Genomic DNA, 21,432 nt, shown 5'->3' with positions numbered 1-21,432 from the left:
ATATAATCTCCGGGTTCCATGGCCAGTAAAATTGAGCGCAGTGTTTCCATACGGAAATTGGACACTGACAAATTTGTTCAGTGATTTGAGTTTGAGTATAGGCTGGAAAGACCCACTGGGTAGTATCCTCCACCTCTCTGGGACAGTGGTACCGGCACTACCACTCCTGTATCCAGGAACGCACAACCAGGTGTAGAGCTTGCGCCTTCAACGGGTCCGAAGGAATAACCGTCATTCGGAACTGGCAAGGGAGACGTCTCTTGAAAGAGACTGAGTACCCATGAGAGACGACTTCTCGCACCCATGCGTCTGAAGCGGTCTTAAACCAGACCTGAGTGAATTCGGCACTACTACTCCTGTTTCCAGGAACGCACAACCAGGTGTAGAGCTTGCACCTTCAACGGGTCCGAAGGGATAACCGCCATTTGGAACTGTTGAGGGGGACGTCTCTTGAAAAAGACTGAGTACCCATGAGAGACGACTTCTCACACCCATGCGTCTGAAGTGGTCTTAAACCAGACCTGAGTGAAGTCGGCCTCCCACCCTGGAATCCCCCAGGTGGAGGCCCGCCCCGTCATGCAGCAGGCTTGTCTTATTTGGAAGCAGGCTGACGGGCAGCCCAGGATTGTTTTGCTTTGGGCTTAGTGGTTTTGGGAGCACAAGCTTTTCTCAGGTATGCCTGACCTTCTGCTTTCCCTCGAGGTCGAAAGGAATGAAAAGTGGTACTCTTTGCCTTCTGTGTTGAAGGATTAGTATTTGGGAGACACGCAGTCTTAGCAGCCGCTAAGTCAGTTACAATCTTATTCAGATCCTCCCCAAATAGGATGTCTCCCTTAAAAGGGAGTACCTCCAAGATCTTTTTGGAGTCCAGGTCCACCTTCCATGACCTCAACCACAGAATTTGGTGAGCCAGGATGGACATAGTCGACGCCTTGGCCGCCATCACACCTGCCTCAGAGGACGCCTCCTGTATGTAGTTGGAGGCGGTGGTAATATGAGACAGATATTGTCTGGCAGTGTCAGATATATTCTGAGGCAGCTCTTCCTCTATAGCCTGAACCCATGCTTCAATTCCTTTTGCGGCCCAGGAGGCAGCAATAGTGGGTCTATGTACAGCACCTGTAAGGGAGTAAATAGACTTCAGGCATCCTTCGACGTGTTTATCTGTCGGTTCCTTCAGTGAGGTGACAGTTGTGACAGGCATTGTAGATGACACCACAAGACGGATGACATGGGAATCCACCGGCGGTGGATTTTCCCACTCATTACACAATGAGCTAGTTTTAGACAGGGAGAATTTCTTTCCTGGAGAAGACAAGGGTTCCTGACGTACGTCTACCAAATGGTCAGAATGTGGTAAGACTACTTTAGTTACCATCTGACGTTTAAATTTATCCGGCTTCTTAGACGCAGTAGTGGGATCTACATCATCATCGATTTGTAGAATCAGCTTAATAGCCTCCACTAGGTCAGGGACATCAACTTGCGTTGTAGTTTCCTCATCAGAAGCAACTTTATCTGTGTCTGACGGATCAGTATACTCCCCATCCTCATCAGAAGTATCATCTGAGATATTAGTGAATTGTGAGGTGCCTGCTTAGATGACCCCTTCACCGCAGAGGGACGTGGTGTTGGTTTTTGTCTAACCAAAGATTGATTCAGTTGTTGTATCTGGGTAGACAGAGTATACACCCAGGGCGGATTTACCATACGGACAATATGTGGCTGCAATGGCACAGGAGGTCCCATAGGGGGCGTAAGGCGTGTCACAAGCATATTGAGCATAGTTGAGAACGCTGCCCAAGGTGGCTCCTGATTGGTTACAGGAGCAGCGGGCTGGCTGGGAGATGTATGGCACATATTACACAGACCATCCTTCAAAACTTCCCCCTCAGGCAAATCCTTGGTGCATGCGCTGCATGATACAGGAGCATCCATGGATATCCCGCCCTTTGTGGTAGACATTATAATGAATGAAACCTTAGAGTGTAACAGTACGATATAGCCAGACAAATATAATACCTGGAAATGAATCCCCTATTTACGTTTCAGAAAATGCAAAACACAAGCAGAGAATAAATGCTGTATGAGGTGACTGAAATACACAGTAAAATACACTTAACTGTGAATACTGCGCAGCACTATATAATAGACCCTGACGCACCTAGTCCCCTAGGGTACAGAACACAGTGATAGATGCAGCTGGGATACACTGAAAGTGAAATCCACACAGCAGATACAGGCACGCACAGTCACAGTGACAATGCAGATAATTATTTTAGTCAGACAATAAAACTGCACTGGACTAGTATATATATACATGTATATATATATATATATATAACAATGCGCGGTCTGAGACCAGATGTATATAACAGAATACTTAAGTGTCTGTAGAATCACGGCACTGATAAATCAGGCGGATTTACAGAGATCTTGCCCTGCAGTCCCGGAGACCAGTCGCAGCTACTGTGATATGATGGCGCCCAAAGTCTCAGTCAGGGAGTGAGGGAGAGTGTGAGGCAGCTCCAGGGTGGGAACACCAGCAGTAGATGGCGCCCGGAGCTGGCGGATGGGCTACAGGTCGAGCGCCTTATCCCCTATGCTGGTCCTCAGTACTATGGAGTCTTATTAACAATGGATAATGTATTATCCGACCTGTGCTCCCCTGCCCTGGTGGATATAGCGGGGTCCCTGCACGGCCACAGTGTCAATACCAGCGTCGCGTTCCATCTCCTTAGACTGCAACTGGAATGCGATTTAACGGCGGGTCTCGCCTTGGGGATCCTCTTACCTCCTCCCTTAGAAGCAGCCACGCGATCCATGAGAACGTCTGCGGTGGTGTGCCTAGGAACCGGAGCGTCCCCGCCGCAAGTACCTAGGAACAGAGCCAGCGGGAGTATGCGACGCCGCTGGGGAGGTGAAGGAGCCGCAGCACAGTATGTCACACTGACATATGAAGTGCTGTAGCCCCATAAGTCTTCTAAACAGCTTTTTCAGGGCTGCCTGGCGCAGCTTCCCCTGTTAAGTGACCTGCTTATGCAGGCACCAACTCTAAAACTGAGCTCACAGTGCCTGGAGGCGGGGTTATATAGAGGAGGCCCCGCAATGCATCCTGGGACAGTCTAAAGCTTTAGCCTGTTGGTGCCTCTGGATCAAGATCCATCTCTACACCCCAATGTATTCCCTGTGGAACACAGTATACCCCGCTGCAGAAATGGGCAATAACAGAATGGGTGTGATAGATGATTCAGGCGGTTGGGATGCTGGCAGTCATATGACCGACACCGGCATCCCGACAATTAGAATTGCAACTTTCCTGACCCTAACCCTCCTGGGGTGGCTGCTAGGGCTAAGATAGTTGGAGGTGGTTGCTAGGGCTAAGTCACCGGGGTGGCTGCTAGGGCTAAGACTCGGGAGGGGGGTGGGGGGTGGGCGGCTACGGCTATCCCCCATCTAATCCCTAATCCTAAATGTCACCCCAATCTAGGCCCTAATCCTAAATGTCACCCCAATACTTACCTTCGGGATTTCGGCGTTCCGGCGCCAGGATTCCGAGCGTTGTCAGGATTCCGGCGTCGGTCACCTGACTGCCGGCATTCTGACAGAAAACCTATCAGCAGATCAGCTGAGTGATACTTGGATGCCCGGTTATACCGGCTGCCAGTGATAATGGAACTCTTACCGCTTCACCCTCCAGTGTACAGTGCATCCGTGACCAGGCTGTGATGGTTCATGCATGCCCAGAGGAACAGGAGGCCTTGTCTTGTTACACTGTAAGGCGGAACTCAGGTATAGTATAACATTGGACTAGCCGCGTATCCTGGTGTAGAGTACAATAGAATACTAACCAAAATATTTTAATGTGCTAAAATGTTGAGTCTCTTGTCATGTATTATTCCTGCCTTATGGTACATCTCATCTGATGAATCTGTGTGAGGAGCTACTGAATGTTATTAAGATTTATTTGATAAAATTCGTATTTGTTGTATTTGCTCTTCACTACGCTTAAGACAACACTTACTGAAGGCGTTAGTTTGAGCTCCGATCGTTCTCGGTCTCCTTGCTCAAAGAACTCGCTTGTCACTAATTCCGCCACCTGGAAATACAGAAAGATCAGTTCATGGTGTATAGTAATTTAGTATTGTTCTGAACACTTCCAGGACATTGATTTCTCAAGTAAAATGATTTACACATGTCTCAGCCCTGTATGCAAACCTTTCACTCCCTCAGATATTGCCAGCTCCTGCTCCCGCTGCTAATCAGTATTCTTTGTATGCATTCCTATTACCCTCAGGATGTGATGGCCGAGTAAGACATTTGACTGAATGAGTGGAGAGCCCTCAAATTTAAAAACTATGCAGAAACTGATTCATCAATGTCAGTATGTGACAGTGCCTGGGGTAACTCCATAGTGTAGGAATATGAGGCAGGAGGCCTATAACAAGAGATTACAGTACCCAATCTGCTTTGCATTTCTTATTCTTTCTTGTACAAGAATACTGTTATATTACATTATATATATATATATATAGGCAACAATGTGACATGATGATTGCACAGTTACTTGGGATACTCCTGGGCGCACCTGTGTTTGTGTTTTTAATTGGCTTCCTGTCTCTGAGCGAATCTTATGCCTGTGCCACTTCCAAGATAGTGCGGTTGCAAGAGGCAATGTACTGTACTGACACAGCAAGTGGAATCAACCAATAGCAAGGCACGATGACTAGTCTACTTTATTGACCCTTTATAGGAGCAGCCTTTAAAAGTGTTGCAGTAGTGCTCCGACTCACATATGACCTGTTTATCATTTCCAAGGGTCTCTAATTTCCAGCCCCAGATATCAAAGAGCCATTGGAAATGTCATTGGTTTTCAATATCAACTGTTTCCACGGTACAATTTCTGTTATTTTGAATATCTCTAAGCTCCATTGTCTCTCTAAGCTACTTCAGAGACTTGCCTACACTCAACTCACACACTTTCTTAACTCACAAGTTATTGGACCCACTTCAGTCAGGCTTCCGTTCCCAACACTCCACAGAGACAGCACTAACTAAAGTGGTTAATGATTTGGTCACTACGAAGTCTAAAGGCCATTACTCACTACTTATTCATCTAGATCTATCTGCTGACACTGTTGACCACTCTCTTCTCATACAGACACTACAATCCCTAGGTCTTAAAGACACAGCTATTTCTTGGCTCCTATCCTACCTATCTAATCGTTCCTTCAGTGTTCTCTTCTCTGAATCTACCTCCTCTTCGCTACCTCTTTCAGTTAGAGTACTGCAAGGCTCAGTCTTGGGTCCTCTGCTTTTCTCTATCTATACCTCATCTCTTGGTAAACTAATCAGCTCTTTTGAATTTCAGTATCATCTGTACGCAGATGATACTCAAATCTACCTATCCTCCCCTGATTTGTCCCTATCTGTACTGGGCCGTGTCACTGAATGCCTTTCTGCCATTTCATCTTGGATGATATCTCGCCACCTCAAACTTAATATTTCAAAAACAGAGTTAATTATATTTCCACTGGCCAATAGTAGGTACCAACCTGATGTCTTTATCACTCTTGAAAACTCGACAATCTACCCTACCCCACAAGCTCGCTGCCTAGGTGTCATCCCTCTGATCTGTCCTTTGTTCCCCACATTCAATCTGTCTCAAAATCATGTTACATGTATCTAAAAAACATATCCAAAATACGACCATACCTTACACAAGACACTGCTAAAACTCTAATCCATGCTCTCATTATCTCTCGCATTGATTATTGCAATAGTCTCCAAACTGGTCTTCCCAAAATGGGACTCTCACCACTACAATCCATTCTGAATGCAGCTGCGAGGCTTATCTTCCTCGCTAGACATTCATCATCTGCAGATCCACTCTGTCAGTCCCTCCATTGGTTACCTGTATTCTTCCGTATTCAATATAAAATACTTTCTCTGACGTCCTAGTGGATGCTGGGTACTCCGTAAGGACCATGGGGATTAGACGGGCTCCGCAGGAGACTGGGCACTCTAAAAGAAAGATTAGGTACTATCTGGTGTGCACTGGCTCCTCCCTCTATGCCCCTCCTCCAGACCTCAGTTAGAATCTGTGCCCGGCCCGAGCTGGTTGCACACTAGGGGCTCTCCTGAGCTTCTAGAAAATAAAGTATTTGTTAGGTTTTTTATATTTTCAGTGAGATCTGCTGGCAACAGACTCACTGCTACGTGGGACTTAGGGGAGAGAAGCAAACCTACCTGCTTGCAGCTAGCTTGTGCTTCTAGGCTACTGGACACCATTAACTCCAGAGAGATCGAACACAGGGCCCGACCTCGATCGTCCGTTCCCGGAGACGCGCCGCCGTCCCCCTTGCAGAGCCAGAAGATGGAAGAAACCGGAGGAAATCGGCGACTGAAGACTTCGGTCTTCATTAAGGTAGCGCACAGCACTGCAGCTGTGCGCCATTGCTCCCTATGCACGCCACACACTCCGGTCACTGATGGGTGCAGGGCGCTGGGGGGGGGGGCGCCCTGGGCAGCAATTAGAGTACCTTACATGGCAAAAAGCACATAATACAGTCTAATAAACTGTATATGTGCATAATCCCCCGCCATAAAAGTATATAAAAAAGCGGGAGAAGTCCGCCGAGAAGGGGACGGGGCTATCTCCCTCAGCACACCGGCGCCATTTTCTCTTCACAGCTCCGCTGGAAGACAGCTCCCCAGGCTCTCCCCTGCAGTTTCCAGGCTCAAAGGGTAAAAAAGAGAGCCCCCCCGGGCACTAAATTTAGGCGCAAACTGAGTATATTAAGCAGCTATAGGGAAAATTCACTTTTGTTAGTGTAAATCCCTGTTTATATAGCGCTGTGGTGTGTGCTGGCATACTCTCTCTCTCTGTCTCCCCAAAGGACTTTGTGGGGTCCTGTCCTCAGTCAGAGCATTCCCTGTGTGTGTGTGCGGTGTGTCGGTACGGCTGTGTCGACATGTTTGATGAGGACGCTTACGTGGAGGCGGAGCAGGTGCCGATAAGTGTGATGTCGCCCCCTGCGGGGCCGACACCTGAGTGGATGGATATGTGGAAGGTTTTAACCGACAGTGTCAACTCCTTACATAAAAGGTTCGATGACGCAGCTTTGGGACAGCCGGCATCTCAGCCCGTGCCTGCCCAGGCATCTCAGAGGCAGTCAGGGGCTCAAAAACGCCCGCTACCTCAGATGGCAGACACAGATGTCGACACGGAGTCTGACTCCAGTGTCGACGAGGATGATACAAATATACAATCCACTAGGGCCATCCGATGCATGATTACGGCAATGAAAAATGTGTTGCACATTTCTGACATTAACCCGGTTAGCACAAAAAAGGGTATTATGTTTGGGGAGAAAAAGCAGCCAGTGACTTTTCCCCCATCTGATGAATTAAATGAATTGTGTGAAGAAGCGTGGGGTTCCCCAGATAAGAAACTAGTAATTTCTAAGCGGTTACTAATGGCGTACCCTTTCCCGCCAACGGATAGGTTATGCTGGGAGACATTCCCTAAGGTGGACAAGGCGCTCACACGCTTATCAAAAAAGGTGGCACTGCCTTCTCAGGATACGGCCGCCTTAAAGGAGCCTGCAGATAGAAAGCAGGAGGCTATCTTGAAGTCTGTGTATACACACTCAGGTACTATACTGAGACCTGCTATTGCTTCAGCATGGATATGTAGTGCTGCAGCAGCGTGGTCTGATTCCCTGTCTGATAACATTGATTCCCTTGACAGGGACACTATATTGATAACCATAGAGCATATTAAAGACGTAGTCTTATATATGAGAGATGCACAGAGGGACATTTGCCTGCTGGCATCTAGAATTAATGCAATGTCCATTTCTGCCAGGAGAGTATTATGGACTCGGCAGTGGACAGGTGATGCTGATTCTAAAAGGCACATGGAAATTTTGCCTTATAAGGGTGAGGAATTGTTTGGGGACGGTCTTTCGGACCTCGTATCCACAGCAACAGCTGGGAAGTCGACTTTTTTACCTCAGGTTCCCTCACAACCTAAGAAAGCACCGTATTATCAAGTACAGTCCTTTCGCCCTCAGAAAGGCAAGCGGGTTAGAGGCGCGTCCTTTCTGCCCAGAGGCAGGGGTAGAGGGAAAAAGCTGCACCATACAGCCAGTTCCCAAGAACAAAAATCCTCCCCTGCTTCCACTAAGTCCACCGCATGACGCTGGGGCTCCACAGGTGGAGCCAGGTGCGGTGGGGGCCCGTCTCCGGAACTTCAGCGACCAGTGGGTTCGCTCACAGGTGGATCTCTGGGTTCTACAAGTGGTATCTCAGGGATACAAGCTGGAGTTCGAGACGTCCCCCCCTCGCCGTTACCTCAAATCAGCCTTGCCAGCTACTCCCCAGGACAGGGAGGTAGTACTGGCGGCAATTCACAAGCTGTACCTCCAGCAGGTGATAATCAAAGTTCCCCTCCTTCAACAGGGACGGGGTTACTATTCCACAATGTTTGTGGTACCGAAACCAGACGGTTCGGTGAGACCCATTCTAAATTTGAAATCCTTGAACACTTATATAAGGAAGTTCAAGTTCAAAATGGAATCGCTCAGGGCGGTTATTGCAAGCCTGGAAGAGGGGGATTACATGGTATCACTGGACATCAAGGATGCTTACCTACATGTCCCCATTTACCCACCTCACCAGGTGTACCTCCGTTTTGTGGTACAGGACTGCCATTACCAATTCCAGACGTTGCCGTTTGGTCTGTCCACGGCACCGAGGGTATTTACCAAAGTAATGGCTGAAATGATGATACTCCTTCGGAAGAAGGGAGTTATAATTATCCCGTACTTGGACGATCTCCTTATAAAGGCGAGGTCCAGGGAGCAGTTGTTGGTCGGAGTAGCACTATCTCAGGAAGTGCTACAACAGCACGGCTGGATTCTGAATATCCCAAAGTCGCAGCTGGTTCCTACGACGCGTCTGCTGTTCTTGGGTATGATTCTGGACTCAGAACAGAAGAAGGTGTTTCTCCCGGAGGAGAAGGCCAGGGAGTTGTCATCTCTGGTCAGAGACCTCCTAAAACCACAACAGGTGTCGGTGCATCACTGCACGCGAGTCCTGGGAAAGATGGCAGCTTCTTACAAGGCAATTCCATTCGGCAGGTTCCATGCAAGGATCTTTCAGTGGGATCTGTTGGACAAGTGGTCCGGATCGCATCTTCAGATGCATCGGCTGATCACCCTGTCCCCGAGGGCCAGGGTGTCTCTGCTGTGGTGGCTGCAGAGTGCTCATCTTCTCGAAGACCGCAGATTCGGCATACAGGACTGGGTCCTGGTGACCACGGATGCAAGCCTCCGAGGTTGGGGGGCAGTCACTCAGGGAAGAAACTTCCAGGGACTATGGTCGAGTCAGGAGGCTTCCCTACACATAAATATTCTGGAACTAAGGGCCATTTACAATGCCCTAAGTCAGGCAAAACCCCTGCTTCAAAACCAGCCGGCACTGATTCAGTCAGACAACATCACGGCGGTCGCCCATGTCAACCGACAGGGCGGCACAAGAAGCAGGATGGCGATGGCAGAAGCCACAAGGATTCTCCGATGGGCGGAAAATCACGTGATAGCACTGTCAGCAGTGTTCATTCCGGGAGTGGACAACTGGGAAGCAGACTTCCTCAGCAGGCACGACCTCCACCTGGGAGAGTGGGGACTTCATCCAGAAGTCTTCCAGCTGATTGTAAATCGTTGGGAAAGGCCACAGGTGGACATGATGGCGTCCCGCCTCAACAAAAAGCTAAAAAGATATTGCGCCAGGTCAAGGGACCCTCAGGCGATAGCTGTGGGCGCTCTAGTGACACCGTGGGTGTACCAGTCGGTTTATGTGTTCCCTCCTCTTCCTCTCATACCAAAAGTACTGAGGATAATAAGAAAGAGAGAAGTAAGAACTATACTCATCATTCCGGATTGGCCAAGAAGGACTTGGTACCCGGAACTACAAGAAATGATCTCAGAGGACCCTTGGCCTCTGCCTCTCAGACAGGACCTGTTACAGCAGGGGCCCTGTCTGTTCCAAGACTTACCGCGGCTGTGTTTGACGGCATGGCGGTTGAACGCCGGATCCTGATGGAAAAGGGCATTCCGGTTGAAGTCATTCCTACGCTGATAAAAGCTAGGAAGGATGTGACAGCAAAACATTATCACCGCATATGGCGAAAATATGTTGCTTGGTGTGAGGCTATGAAGGCCCCAACAGAAGAATTTCAGCTGGGTCGATTTCTGCACTTCCTACAGTCAGGAGTGACTATGGGCCTAAAATTGGGATCCATAAAAGTCCAGATTTCGGCCCTGTCTATTTTCTTTCAAAAAGAACTGGCTTCACTGCCTGAAGTTCAGACGTTTGTCAAGGGAGTGCTGCATATTCAGCCCCCTTTTGTGCCTCCAGTGGCACCTTGGGATCTCAACGTTGTGTTGGATTTCCTAAAATCACATTGGTTTGAGCCACTTCAGACCGTGGAGCTAAAATATCTCACGTGGAAAGTGGTCATGCTATTAGCCTTAGCTTCGGCTAGGCGTGTGTCAGAATTGGCGGCTTTGTCTTGTAAAAGCCCCTATCTGATCTTCCATATGGACAGGGCAGAATTGAGGACTCGTCCCCAATTTCTCCCTAAGGTGGTATCAGCTTTTCATTTGAACCAACCTATTGTGGTGCCTGCTGCTACTTGGGACTTGGAGGATTCCAAGTTGCTGGACGTAGTCCGGGCCCTGAAAATCTATGTTTCCAGGACGGCTAGGGTCAGAAAAACTGACTCGCTGTTTATCCTGCATGCACCCAACAAGCTGGGTGCTCCTGCTTCTAAGCAGACTATTGCTCGCTGGATCTGTGGCACGATTCAGCAGGCTCATTCTGCGGCTGGACTGCCGCATTCTAAATCAGTAAAAGCCCATTCCACGAGGAAGGTGGGCTCTTCTTGGGCGGCTGCCCGAGGGGTCTCGGCTTTACAACTTTGCCGAGCTGCTACCTGGTCGGGATCAAACACGTTTGCAAAATTCTACAAGTTTGATACCCTGGCCGAGGAGGACCTTGAGTTTGCTCATTCGGTGCTGCAGAGTCATCCGCACTCTCCCGCCCGTTTGGGAGCTTTGGTATAATCCCCATGGTCCTTACGGAGTACCCAGCATCCACTAGGACGTCAGAGAAAATAAGAATTTACTCACCGGTAATTCTATTTCTCGTAGTCCGTAGTGGATGCTGGGCGCCCGTCCCAAGTGCGGATTGTCTGCAATACTTGTATATAGTTATTGCTTAACTAAAGGGTTATTGTTATGAGCCATCTGTTCAGTGAGGCTCAGTTGTTATTCATACTGTTAACTGGGTATAGTTATCACGAGTTGTACGGTGTGATTGGTGTGGCTGGTATGAGTCTTACCCTGGATTCCAAATCCTTTCCTTGTAGTGTCAGCTCTTCCGGGCACAGTTTCCCTAACTGAGGTCTGGAGGAGGGGCACAGAGGGAGGAGCCAGTGCACACCAGATAGTACCTAATCTTTCTTTTAGAGTGCCCAGTCTCCTGCGGAGCCCGTCTAATCCCCATGGTCCTTACGGAGTACCCAGCATCCACTACGGACTACGAGAAATAGAATTACCGGTGAGTAAATTCTTATTTTTACTCACACACAAGGCCATTAACCAAACTACAGCAACGTACATAACTTCGCTTATCTCAAAATATCTCCCAACCCGACCTCTTCGCTCTTTACAAGATCTGCGTCTCTCATCCACATTCATTACTCGTTCCCACTCACGATTGCAGGACTTTCTTCAGGCTGCACCCACTCTGTGGAATGCCCTACCACGCACAAAAAGACTCTCCTCTAGTCTCCAAACCTTCAAGCATTCCCTGAAAACACCTCTTCAGGCAAGCATATCAAATTCCAGAACCGCCCACATAACTTTCATAAACCTTCCTATCAAACTGCATCCACTCTGTACAGTCCACACATATCCTCACATGTCTTCTCATTCTTCACTTTCCCTTTCTCTCTACCACGGTTCATCATTGCTGTATGACCATATTATACAGCCCACCAAGAACCTTTGCAATCTGGTGGACAGCTATGCAATAGATAGCACCTATTCTTGTGTATCTATGCCTATTTCCCTATAGATTATAAGCTTGCGAGCAGGGCCTTCCTACCTCTATGACTGTTTGTTATTACCCAGTTTTGTTGTATCATTATTTCCAATTGTAAAGCGTACCGGAATTTGCTGCGCTATATAAGAAATTGTTAATAAATAAATAATAAATAATTCTCACTATTCATTATGGTGGCATAGTGACCAGCACTGTATGTACTCCTTTTGTTTGCCTGGATTTCCTTGCACACTCCAAAAAATATACTGGTGTGTGTGTGTATGTATGTATGTATGTATGTAGGCGGGATGTACTATGCATCAGATCTGCAATGTGAAACATCCCGCCATTTATCTGGTATGTACCGGCATTAATAACACCGGTATACACCTAGAAATGAGATTAGAACCGGGAGTCCTTTTGCACATGCACAGTGTATCGCATTCGCTGCAAGGGGTGCTGGGAGGGATCTAATTGAATCCCTCTCAGAGGAAAACGTGAAAAGAATCCCATGGGCTTCTATAGGGTATCGCCATGTAAGGATGGCATTACCCATCGGGTCCAGGCAGAGCTTGGTACATATGGGGAAGCTGCCAAAACACAAAGAACTGCATTTTCGAAGTTTTGCCAACATTTTCATTTTTATTATATCCCACCCTGTGTGTACATGTGATAGAGAATATAGGGGGTCATTCTGAGTTGATCGCTCGCTAGCTACTTTTAGCAGCCATGCAAACGCATTGTCGCCGCCTACCGGGGAGTGTATTTTCGCTTTGCAGTAGTGCGAACGCCTGTGCAGCAGTGTGCCTGCAAAAACATTTTGTGCAAAACAAGACCAGCCCTGGACTTACTCTTCATGTGCGTTGATTCTAACGTTAGAGGGTTAGCTTTTGACGTCACACACTAGCCCAGCGTTCGCCAGCCACGCCTGCATTCTCCATGGCACACCTGCGTTTTTCCAAACACTCCCAGAAAACGGTCAGTTGACACCCAGAAATGCCCCCTTCCTGTCAATCTTCCTGTGTTGTGCTGTGCGACTGAAAGCTTCGTTAGAACCTGTGCAAAACCACAAAGGACTTTGTACCTGTACGTCGCGCGTGCGCATTGTGGTGCATACGCATGCGCAGAAATGCCGATTTTAAGCCTGAATGCTGCGCTGCGAACAACGGCAGCTAGCGATCAACTCGGAATGACCCCCATACTGTAGATTTAAATTTCACTGGGGCAGGGACTAATATGAATGGTCAAATATTCTCTGTAAAGCGCGGCGGAAATGTGCGCGCTATGTAAATGTTAATTAATAAAATAAATTATATGGGATTTCAATCTTAATATATATTGTAATTTTTTTAAATTATTACTAATGTAATTTAGCAATATTACAATTTTCTACCTCACAAAAAGTACAGCTAGTCAGAAGTAAATTCATGTTCCATCATGTCTTTGGGGTGTAGGAGGAAACCGGAGCACCCAGAGGAAACCTTCTGATAATGTTGTGGTACAACCAGTGACCCCAGTGCTGTAATGCAGCAGTGTTAACTAGAGATGAGCGCCGGAAATTTTTCGGGTTTTGTGTTTTGGTTTTGGGTTCGGTTCCGCGGCCGTGTTTTGGGTTCGACCGCGTTTTGGCAAAACCTCACCGAATTTTTTTTGTCGGATTCGGGTGTGTTTTGGATTCGGGTGTTTTTTTCAAAAAACCCTAAAAAACAGCTTAAATCATAGAATTTGGGGGTAATTTTGATCCCAAAGTATTATTAACCTCAAAAAACATAATTTACACTCATTTTCAGCCTATTCTGAACACATCACACCTCACAATATTATTTTTAGTCCTAAAATTTGCACCGAGGTCGCTGTGTGAGTAAGATAAGCGACCCTAGTGACCGACACAAACACCGGGCCCATCTAGGAGTGGCACTGCAGTGTCACGCAGGATGGCCCTTCCAAAAAACCCTCCCCAAACAGCACATGACGCAAAGAAAAAAAGAGGCGCAATGAGGCAGCTGACTGTGTGAGTAAGATTAGCGACCCTAGTGGCCGACACAAACACCGGGCACATCTAGGAGTGGCACTGCAGTGTCACGCAGGATGTCCCTTCCAAAAAACCCTCCCCAAACAGCACATGACGCAAAGAAAAAAAGAGGCGCAATGAGGTAGCTGACTGTGTGAGTAAGATAAGCGACCCTAGTGGCCGACACAAACACCGGGCCCATCTAGGAGTGGCACTGCAGTGTCACGCAGGATGGCCCTTCCAAAAAACCCTCCCCAATCAGCACATGATGCAAAGAAAAAGAAAAGAAAAAAGAGGTGCAAGATGGAATTATCCTTGGGCCCTCCCACCCACCCTTATGTTGTATAAACAAAACAGGACATGCACACTTTAACCAACCCATCATTTCAGTGACAGGGTCTGCCACACGACTGTGACTGATATGACGGGTTGGTTTGGACCCCCCCCAAAAAAGAAGCAATTAATCTCTCCTTGCACAAACTGGCTCTACAGAGGCAAGATGTCCACCTCATCTTCACCCTCCGATATATCACCGTGTACATCCCCCTCCTCACAGATTATCAATTCGTCCCCACTGGAATCCACCATCTCAGCTCCCTGTGTACTTTGTGGAGGCAATTGCTGCTGGTCAATGTCTCCGCGGAGGAATTGATTATAATTCATTTTAATGAACATCATCTTCTCCACATTTTCTGGATGTAACCTCGTACGCCGATTGCTGACAAGGTGAGCGGCGGCACTAAACACTCTTTCGGAGTACACACTTGTGGGAGGGCAACTTAGGTAGAATAAAGCCAGTTTGTGCAAGGGCCTCCAAATTGCCTCTTTTTCCTGCCAGTATAAGTACGGACTGTGTGACGTGCCTACTTGGATGCGGTCACTCATATAATCCTCCACCATTCTATCAATGTTGAGAGAATCATATGCAGTGACAGTAGACGACATGTCCGTAATCGTTGTCAGGTCCTTCAGTCCGGACCAGATGTCAGCATCAGCAGTCGCTCCAGACTGCCCTGCATCACCGCCAGCGGGTGGGCTCGGAATTCTGAGCCTTTTCCTCGCACCCCCAGTTGCGGGAGAATGTGAAGGAGGAGATGTTGACAGGTCGCGTTCCGCTTGACTTGACAATTTTGTCACCAGCAGGTCTTTCAACCCCAGCAGACCTGTGTCTGCCGGAAAGAGAGATCCAAGGTAGGCTTTAAATCTAGGATCGAGCACGGTGGCCAAAATGTAGTGCTCTGATTTCAACAGATTGACCACCCGTGAATCCTTGTTAAGCGAATTAAGGGCTGCATCCACAAGTCCCACATGCCTAGCGGAATCGCTCCGTGTTAGCTCCTTCTTCAATGCCTCCAGCTTCTTCTGCAAAAGCCTGATGAGGGGAATGACCTGACTCAGGCTGGCAGTGTCTGAACTGACTTCACGTGTGGCAAGTTCAAAGGGCATCAGAACCTTGCACAACGTTGAAATCATTCTCCACTGCACTTGAGACAGGTGCATTCCATCTCCTATATCGTGCTCAATTGTATAGGCTTGAATGGCCTTTTGCTGCTCCTCCAACCTCTGAAGCATATAGAGGGTTGAATTCCACCTCGTTACCACTTCTTGCTTCAGATGATGGCAGGGCAGGTTCAGTAGTTTTTGGTGGTGCTCCAGTCTTCTGTACGTGGTGCCTGTACGCCGAAAGTGTCCCGCAATTTTTCTGGCCACCGACAGCATCTCTTGCACGCCCCTGTCGTTTTTTAAAAAATTCTGCACCACCAAATTCAAGGTATGTGCAAAACATGGGACGTGCTGGAATTTGCCCATATTTAATGCACACACAATATTGCTGGCGTTGTCCGATGCCACAAATCCACAGGAGAGTCCAATTGGGGTAAGCCATTCCGCGATGATCTTCCTCAGTTGCCGTAAGAGGTTTTCAGCTGTGTGCGTATTCTGGAAAGCGGTGATACAAAGCGTAGCCTGCCTAGGAAAGAGTTGGCGTTTGCGAGATGCTGCTACTGGTGCCGCCGCTGCTGTTCTTGCGGCGGGAGTCCATACATCTACCCAGTGGGCTGTCACAGTCATATAGTCCTGACCCTGCCCTGCTCCACTTGTCCACATGTCCGTGGTTAAGTGGACATTGGGTACAACTGCATTTTTTAGGACACTGGTGAGTCTTTTTCTGACGTCCGTGTACATTCTCGGTATCGCCTGCCTAGAGAAGTGGAACCTAGATGGTATTTGGTAACGGGGGCACACTGCCTCAATAAATTGTCTAGTTCCCTGTGAACTAACGGCGGATACCGGACGCACGTCTAACACCAACATAGTTGTCAAGGACTCAGTTATCCGCTTTGCAGTAGGATGACTGCTGTGATATTTCATCTTCCTCGCAAAGGACTGTTGAACAGTCAATTGCTTACTGGAAGTAGTACAAGTGGGCTTACGACTTCCCCTCTGGGATGACCATCGACTCCCAGCGGCAACAACAGCAGCGCCAGCAGCAGTAGGCGTTACACGCAAGGATGCATCGGAGGAATCCCAGGCAGGAGAGGACTCGTCAGACTTGCCAGTGACATGGCCTGCAGGACTATTGGCATTCCTGGGGAAGGAGGAAATTGACACTGAGGGAGTTGGTGGGGTGGTTAGCGTGAGCTTGGTTACAAGAGGAAGGGATTTACTGGTCAGTGGACTGCTTCCGCTGTCACCCAAAGTTTTTGAACTTGTCACTGACTTATTATGAATGCGCTGCAGGTGACGTATAAGGGAGGATGTTCCGAGGTGGTTAACGTCCTTACCCCTACTTATTACAGCTTGACAAAGGGAACACACGGCTTGACACCTGTTGTCCGCATTTCTGGTGAAATACCTCCACACCGAAGAGCTGATTTTTTTGGTATTTTCACCTGGCATGTCAACGGCCATATTCCTCCCACGGACAACAGGTGTCTCCCCGGGTGCCTGACTTAAACAAACCACCTCACCATCAGAATCCTCCTGGTCAATTTCCTCCCCAGCGCCAGCAACACCCATATCCTCCTCATCCTGGTGTACTTCAACACTGACATCTTCAATCTGACTATCAGGAACTGGACTGCGGGTGCTCCTTCCAGCACTTGCAGGGGGCATGCAAATAGTGGAAGGCGCATGCTCTTCACGTCCAGTGTTGGGAAGGTCAGGCATCGCAAACGACACAATTGGACTCTCCTTGTGGATTTGGGATTTCAAAGAACGCACAGTTCTTTGCGGTGCTTTTGCCAGCTTGAGTCTTTTCAGTTTTCTAGCGAGAGGCTGAGTGCTTCCATCCTCATGTGAAGCTGAACCACTAGCCATGAACATAGGCCAGGGCCTCAGCCGTTCCTTGCCACTCCGTGTGGTAAATGGCATATTGGCAAGTTTACGCTTCTCCTCCGACAATTTTATTTTAGGTTTTGGAGTCCTTTTTTTTCTGATATTTGGTGTTTTGGATTTGACATGCTCTGTACTATGACATTGGGCATCGGCCTTGGCAGACGACGTTGCTGGCATTTCATCGTCTCGGCCATGACTAGTGGCAGCAGCTTCAGCACGAGGTGGAAGTGGATCTTGATCTTTCCCTAATTTTGGAACCTCAACTTTTTTGTTCTCCATATTTTATAGGCAGAACTAAAAGGCACCTCAGGTAAACAATGGAGATGGATGGATTGGATACTAGTATACAATTATGGACGGACTGCCACGGTTAGGTGGTATAAAAAAACCACGGTTAGGTGGTATATATTATAATAATAATACAATTATGGATGGACGGACTGCCTGCCGACTGCCGACACAGAGGTAGCCACAGCCGTGAACTACCGCACTGTACACTGGTTGATAAAGAGATAGTAGTATACTCGTAACAACTAGTATGACACTATGACGACGGTATAAAGAATGCAAAAAAAACCACAGTTGGGTGGTATATATTATAATAATAATACAATTATGGATGGACGGACTGCCTGCCGACTGCCGACACAGAGGTAGCCACAGCCGTGAACTACCGCACTGTACACTGGTTGATAAAGAGATAGTAGTATACTCGTAACAATTAGGATGACACTATGACGGTATAAAGAATGAAAAAAAAACCACGGTTAGGTGGTAGGTATATAATAATAAATAATACAATTCTGGTCGGACGGACTGCCTGCCGTGTGCCGACACAGAGGTAGCCACAGCCGTGAACTACCGCACTGTACACTGGTTGATAAAGAGATAGTAGTATACTCGTAACAATTAGGATGACACTATGACGGTATAAAGAATGAAAAAAAAAACCACGGTTAGGTGGTATATATTGTAATACAATTATGGATGGACGGACTGCCTGCCGAGTTCCGACACAGAGGTAGCCACAGCCGTGAACTACCGCACTGTACACTGGTTGATAAAGAGATAGTAGTATACTCGTAACAACTAGTATGACACTATGACGGTATAAAGAATGAAAAAAAAACCACGGTTAGGTGGTATATATTATAATAATAATACAATTATGGATGGACGGACTGCCTGCCGACTGCCGACACAGAGGTAGCCACAGCCGTGAACTACCGCACTGTACACTGGTTGATAAAGAGATAGTAGTATACTCGTAACAATTAGGATGACACTATGACGGTATAAAGAATGAAAAAAAAACCACGGTTAGGTGGTAGGTATATAATAATAAATAATACAATTCTGGTCGGACGGACTGCCTGCCGTGTGCCGACACAGAGGTAGCCACAGCCGTGAACTACCGCACTGTACACTGGTTGATAAAGAGATAGTAGTATACTCGTAACAATTAGGATGACACTATGACGGTATAAAGAATGAAAAAAAAACCACGGTTAGGTGGTAGGTATATAATAATAAATAATACAATTCTGGTCGGACGGACTGCCTGCCGTGTGCCGACACAGAGGTAGCCACAGCCGTGAACTACCGCACTGTACACTGGTTGATAAAGAGATAGTAGTATACTCGTAACAATTAGGATGACACTATGACGGTATAAAGAATGAAAAAAAAACCACGGTTAGGTGGTAGGTATATAATAATAAATAATACAATTCTGGTCGGACGGACTGCCTGCCGTGTGCCGACACAGAGGTAGCCACAGCCGTGAACTACCGCACTGTACACTGGTTGATAAAGAGATAGTAGTATACTCGTAACAATTAGGATGACACTATGACGGTATAAAGAATGAAAAAAAAACCACGGTTAGGTGGTAGGTATATAATAATAAATAATACAATTCTGGTCGGACGGACTGCCTGCCGTGTGCCGACACAGAGGTAGCCACAGCCGTGAACTACCGCACTGTACACTGGTTGATAAAGAGATAGTAGTATACTCGTAACAATTAGGATGACACTATGACGGTATAAAGAATGAAAAAAAAACCACGGTTAGGTGGTAGGTATATAATAATAAATAATACAATTCTGGTCGGACGGACTGCCTGCCGTGTGCCGACACAGAGGTAGCCACAGCCGTGAACTACCGCACTGTACTGTGTCTGCTGCTAATATAGACTGGTTGATATTTAAAGAGATATTAGTAGTATACAACAATACTATACTGGTGGTCAGGCACTGGTCACCACTCCTGCAGCAAAAGTGTGCACTGTTAATTAATATAATTGTACTCCTGGCTCCTGCTAACAACCTGCAGTGCTCCCCAGTCTCCCCCACAATTAATTATAAGCTTTTAATTTATACATTGATGACTGTGCAGCACACTGGGCTGAGCTGAGTGCACACAGACTGAGTCACACTGTGTGACTGACTGTGCTGTGTATCGTTTTTTTTTTCAGGCAGAGAACGGATATAGCAGAGAGAAGTGAACGGATATATTATATTAAATAAAAGTTAACTAGCAACTGCACTGGTCACTGACTGTGGTAAACTAACTCTGTCTGCGACTCTGCACAATCTCTCTCTATCTAATCTATCTATCTCTATTCTAATGGAGAGGACGCCAGACACGTCCTCTCCCTATCAATCTCAATGCACGAGTGAAAATGGCGGCGACGCGCGGCTCCTTATATAGAATCCGAGTCTCGCGAGAATCCGACAGCGTCATGATGACGTTCGGGCGCGCTCGGGTTAACCGAGCAAGGCGGGAAGATCCGAGTCGCTCGGACCCGTGGAAAAAAAAGTGAAGTTCGTGCGGGTTCGGATTCAAAGAAACCGAACCCGCTCATCTCTAGTGTTAACCACTGTGCTACAAATATTATATTATAACCAGGTTCAAAAAGTATACCATGATGGTGATTGTGGCACATAAAGTGCACATTGAGCGTACCAGACATTGTGTGCTGAGAAGCACCTGCTCAGCAGCAATGTGCCCCTGGAAATAATATTAGAATATTCGGAAATACAGTATGTCAGTTGTGCGGTGAGTAATGTAGGGAACACATGGGAACTGACTTGCCTTTAAAGCAACAGATGTTCAAGAAATATAGGGTCAAAGTAAATCCAACTTTGGAACGAAAGATTATGCCTGCAAACAATATGTCAGTGTACTGTACTTGCGTCATCAGGTAACGGGACGTCTCAATGCTCTGTAGGCTGTTACACCATTTGACAAACTAGTCATTTGCAAATTAGAACTTGAAACATAAAAGGGTTCCTTTCAGAGGGGTAAATTACTGGAGATGGTACATGTAAAGTCACCAAGGGACCCTATAAAGGTAAAGGTGGGTACACACTAACAGATATATCTGCAGATCAATTGATCTGCAGATATATCTATGGACGGATCGAGCAGTGTGTTCAGCATACACACTGCCCGATCCGTCGGGGACTGACGTCATGAACTGGGCGGGCGTGTACACACGCCCGCCCAGTTCACCTGTCAATCACCGCCGGCCGACGCAGCATGTGTACGGGCGGTCGGCCAGCGACGCGCCAATATATCGGTAGATATATTGGCCGTCGGCTGTGCTGCGCGGCCGACGCGATACGTCTGTGAACGACGGAGTTCACAGACGTATCGGCCGTACACACTGGCCGACGGTCCCGCTATATATCGGCCGTTCAGGAGAACGGCCGATATATCGACCAGTGTGTACGGGCCTTAAGACACCGCAGGTGAAGGAACTTCACTGTCTCTTATGCTGTAAAACTAATGTTGTAGCAATCTTGAAAAAGGAAGAGAATCCCCATTGCGGCGCTTCCATATGGGAGCGACTGACTCACATTCTTGTCCAAAATGCCACCAGAGTGAGGCTGATACCTTTCATTGTTTGTGAGCAATACTTTTGGCATCTAGTTAGGAGATATGCGGAGGCTAACTTAATAACC

The 21,432-nt window shown here is 47.5% G+C and overlaps 1 protein-coding gene across 3 annotated transcripts in view; it reads right to left on the bottom strand.

Moving 5' to 3' along the window:
• PDE11A (phosphodiesterase 11A) overlaps positions 1 to 21,432 on the bottom strand; it is a 1,092,065-nt gene that overhangs the window by 51,460 nt on the left and 1,019,173 nt on the right. For 2 of the 3 annotated variants that reach the window (XM_063933388.1, XM_063933391.1), the window contains exon 18: positions 4,025 to 4,099. In XM_063933388.1, the coding sequence (XP_063789458.1) occupies positions 4,025 to 4,099 (75 nt within the window). Of the gene's footprint in view, positions 1 to 3,685; positions 3,775 to 4,024; positions 4,100 to 21,432 lie in introns of all 3 variants that reach the window. The other variant, XM_063933389.1, reaches the window with a different exon arrangement.

Source organism: Pseudophryne corroboree, chromosome 7 (genome assembly GCF_028390025.1).
Source record: "Pseudophryne corroboree isolate aPseCor3 chromosome 7, aPseCor3.hap2, whole genome shotgun sequence".
NCBI classification, from domain to species: domain Eukaryota; kingdom Metazoa; phylum Chordata; class Amphibia; order Anura; family Myobatrachidae; genus Pseudophryne; species Pseudophryne corroboree.
This window is presented reverse-complemented; position numbering and strand designations above follow the sequence as displayed.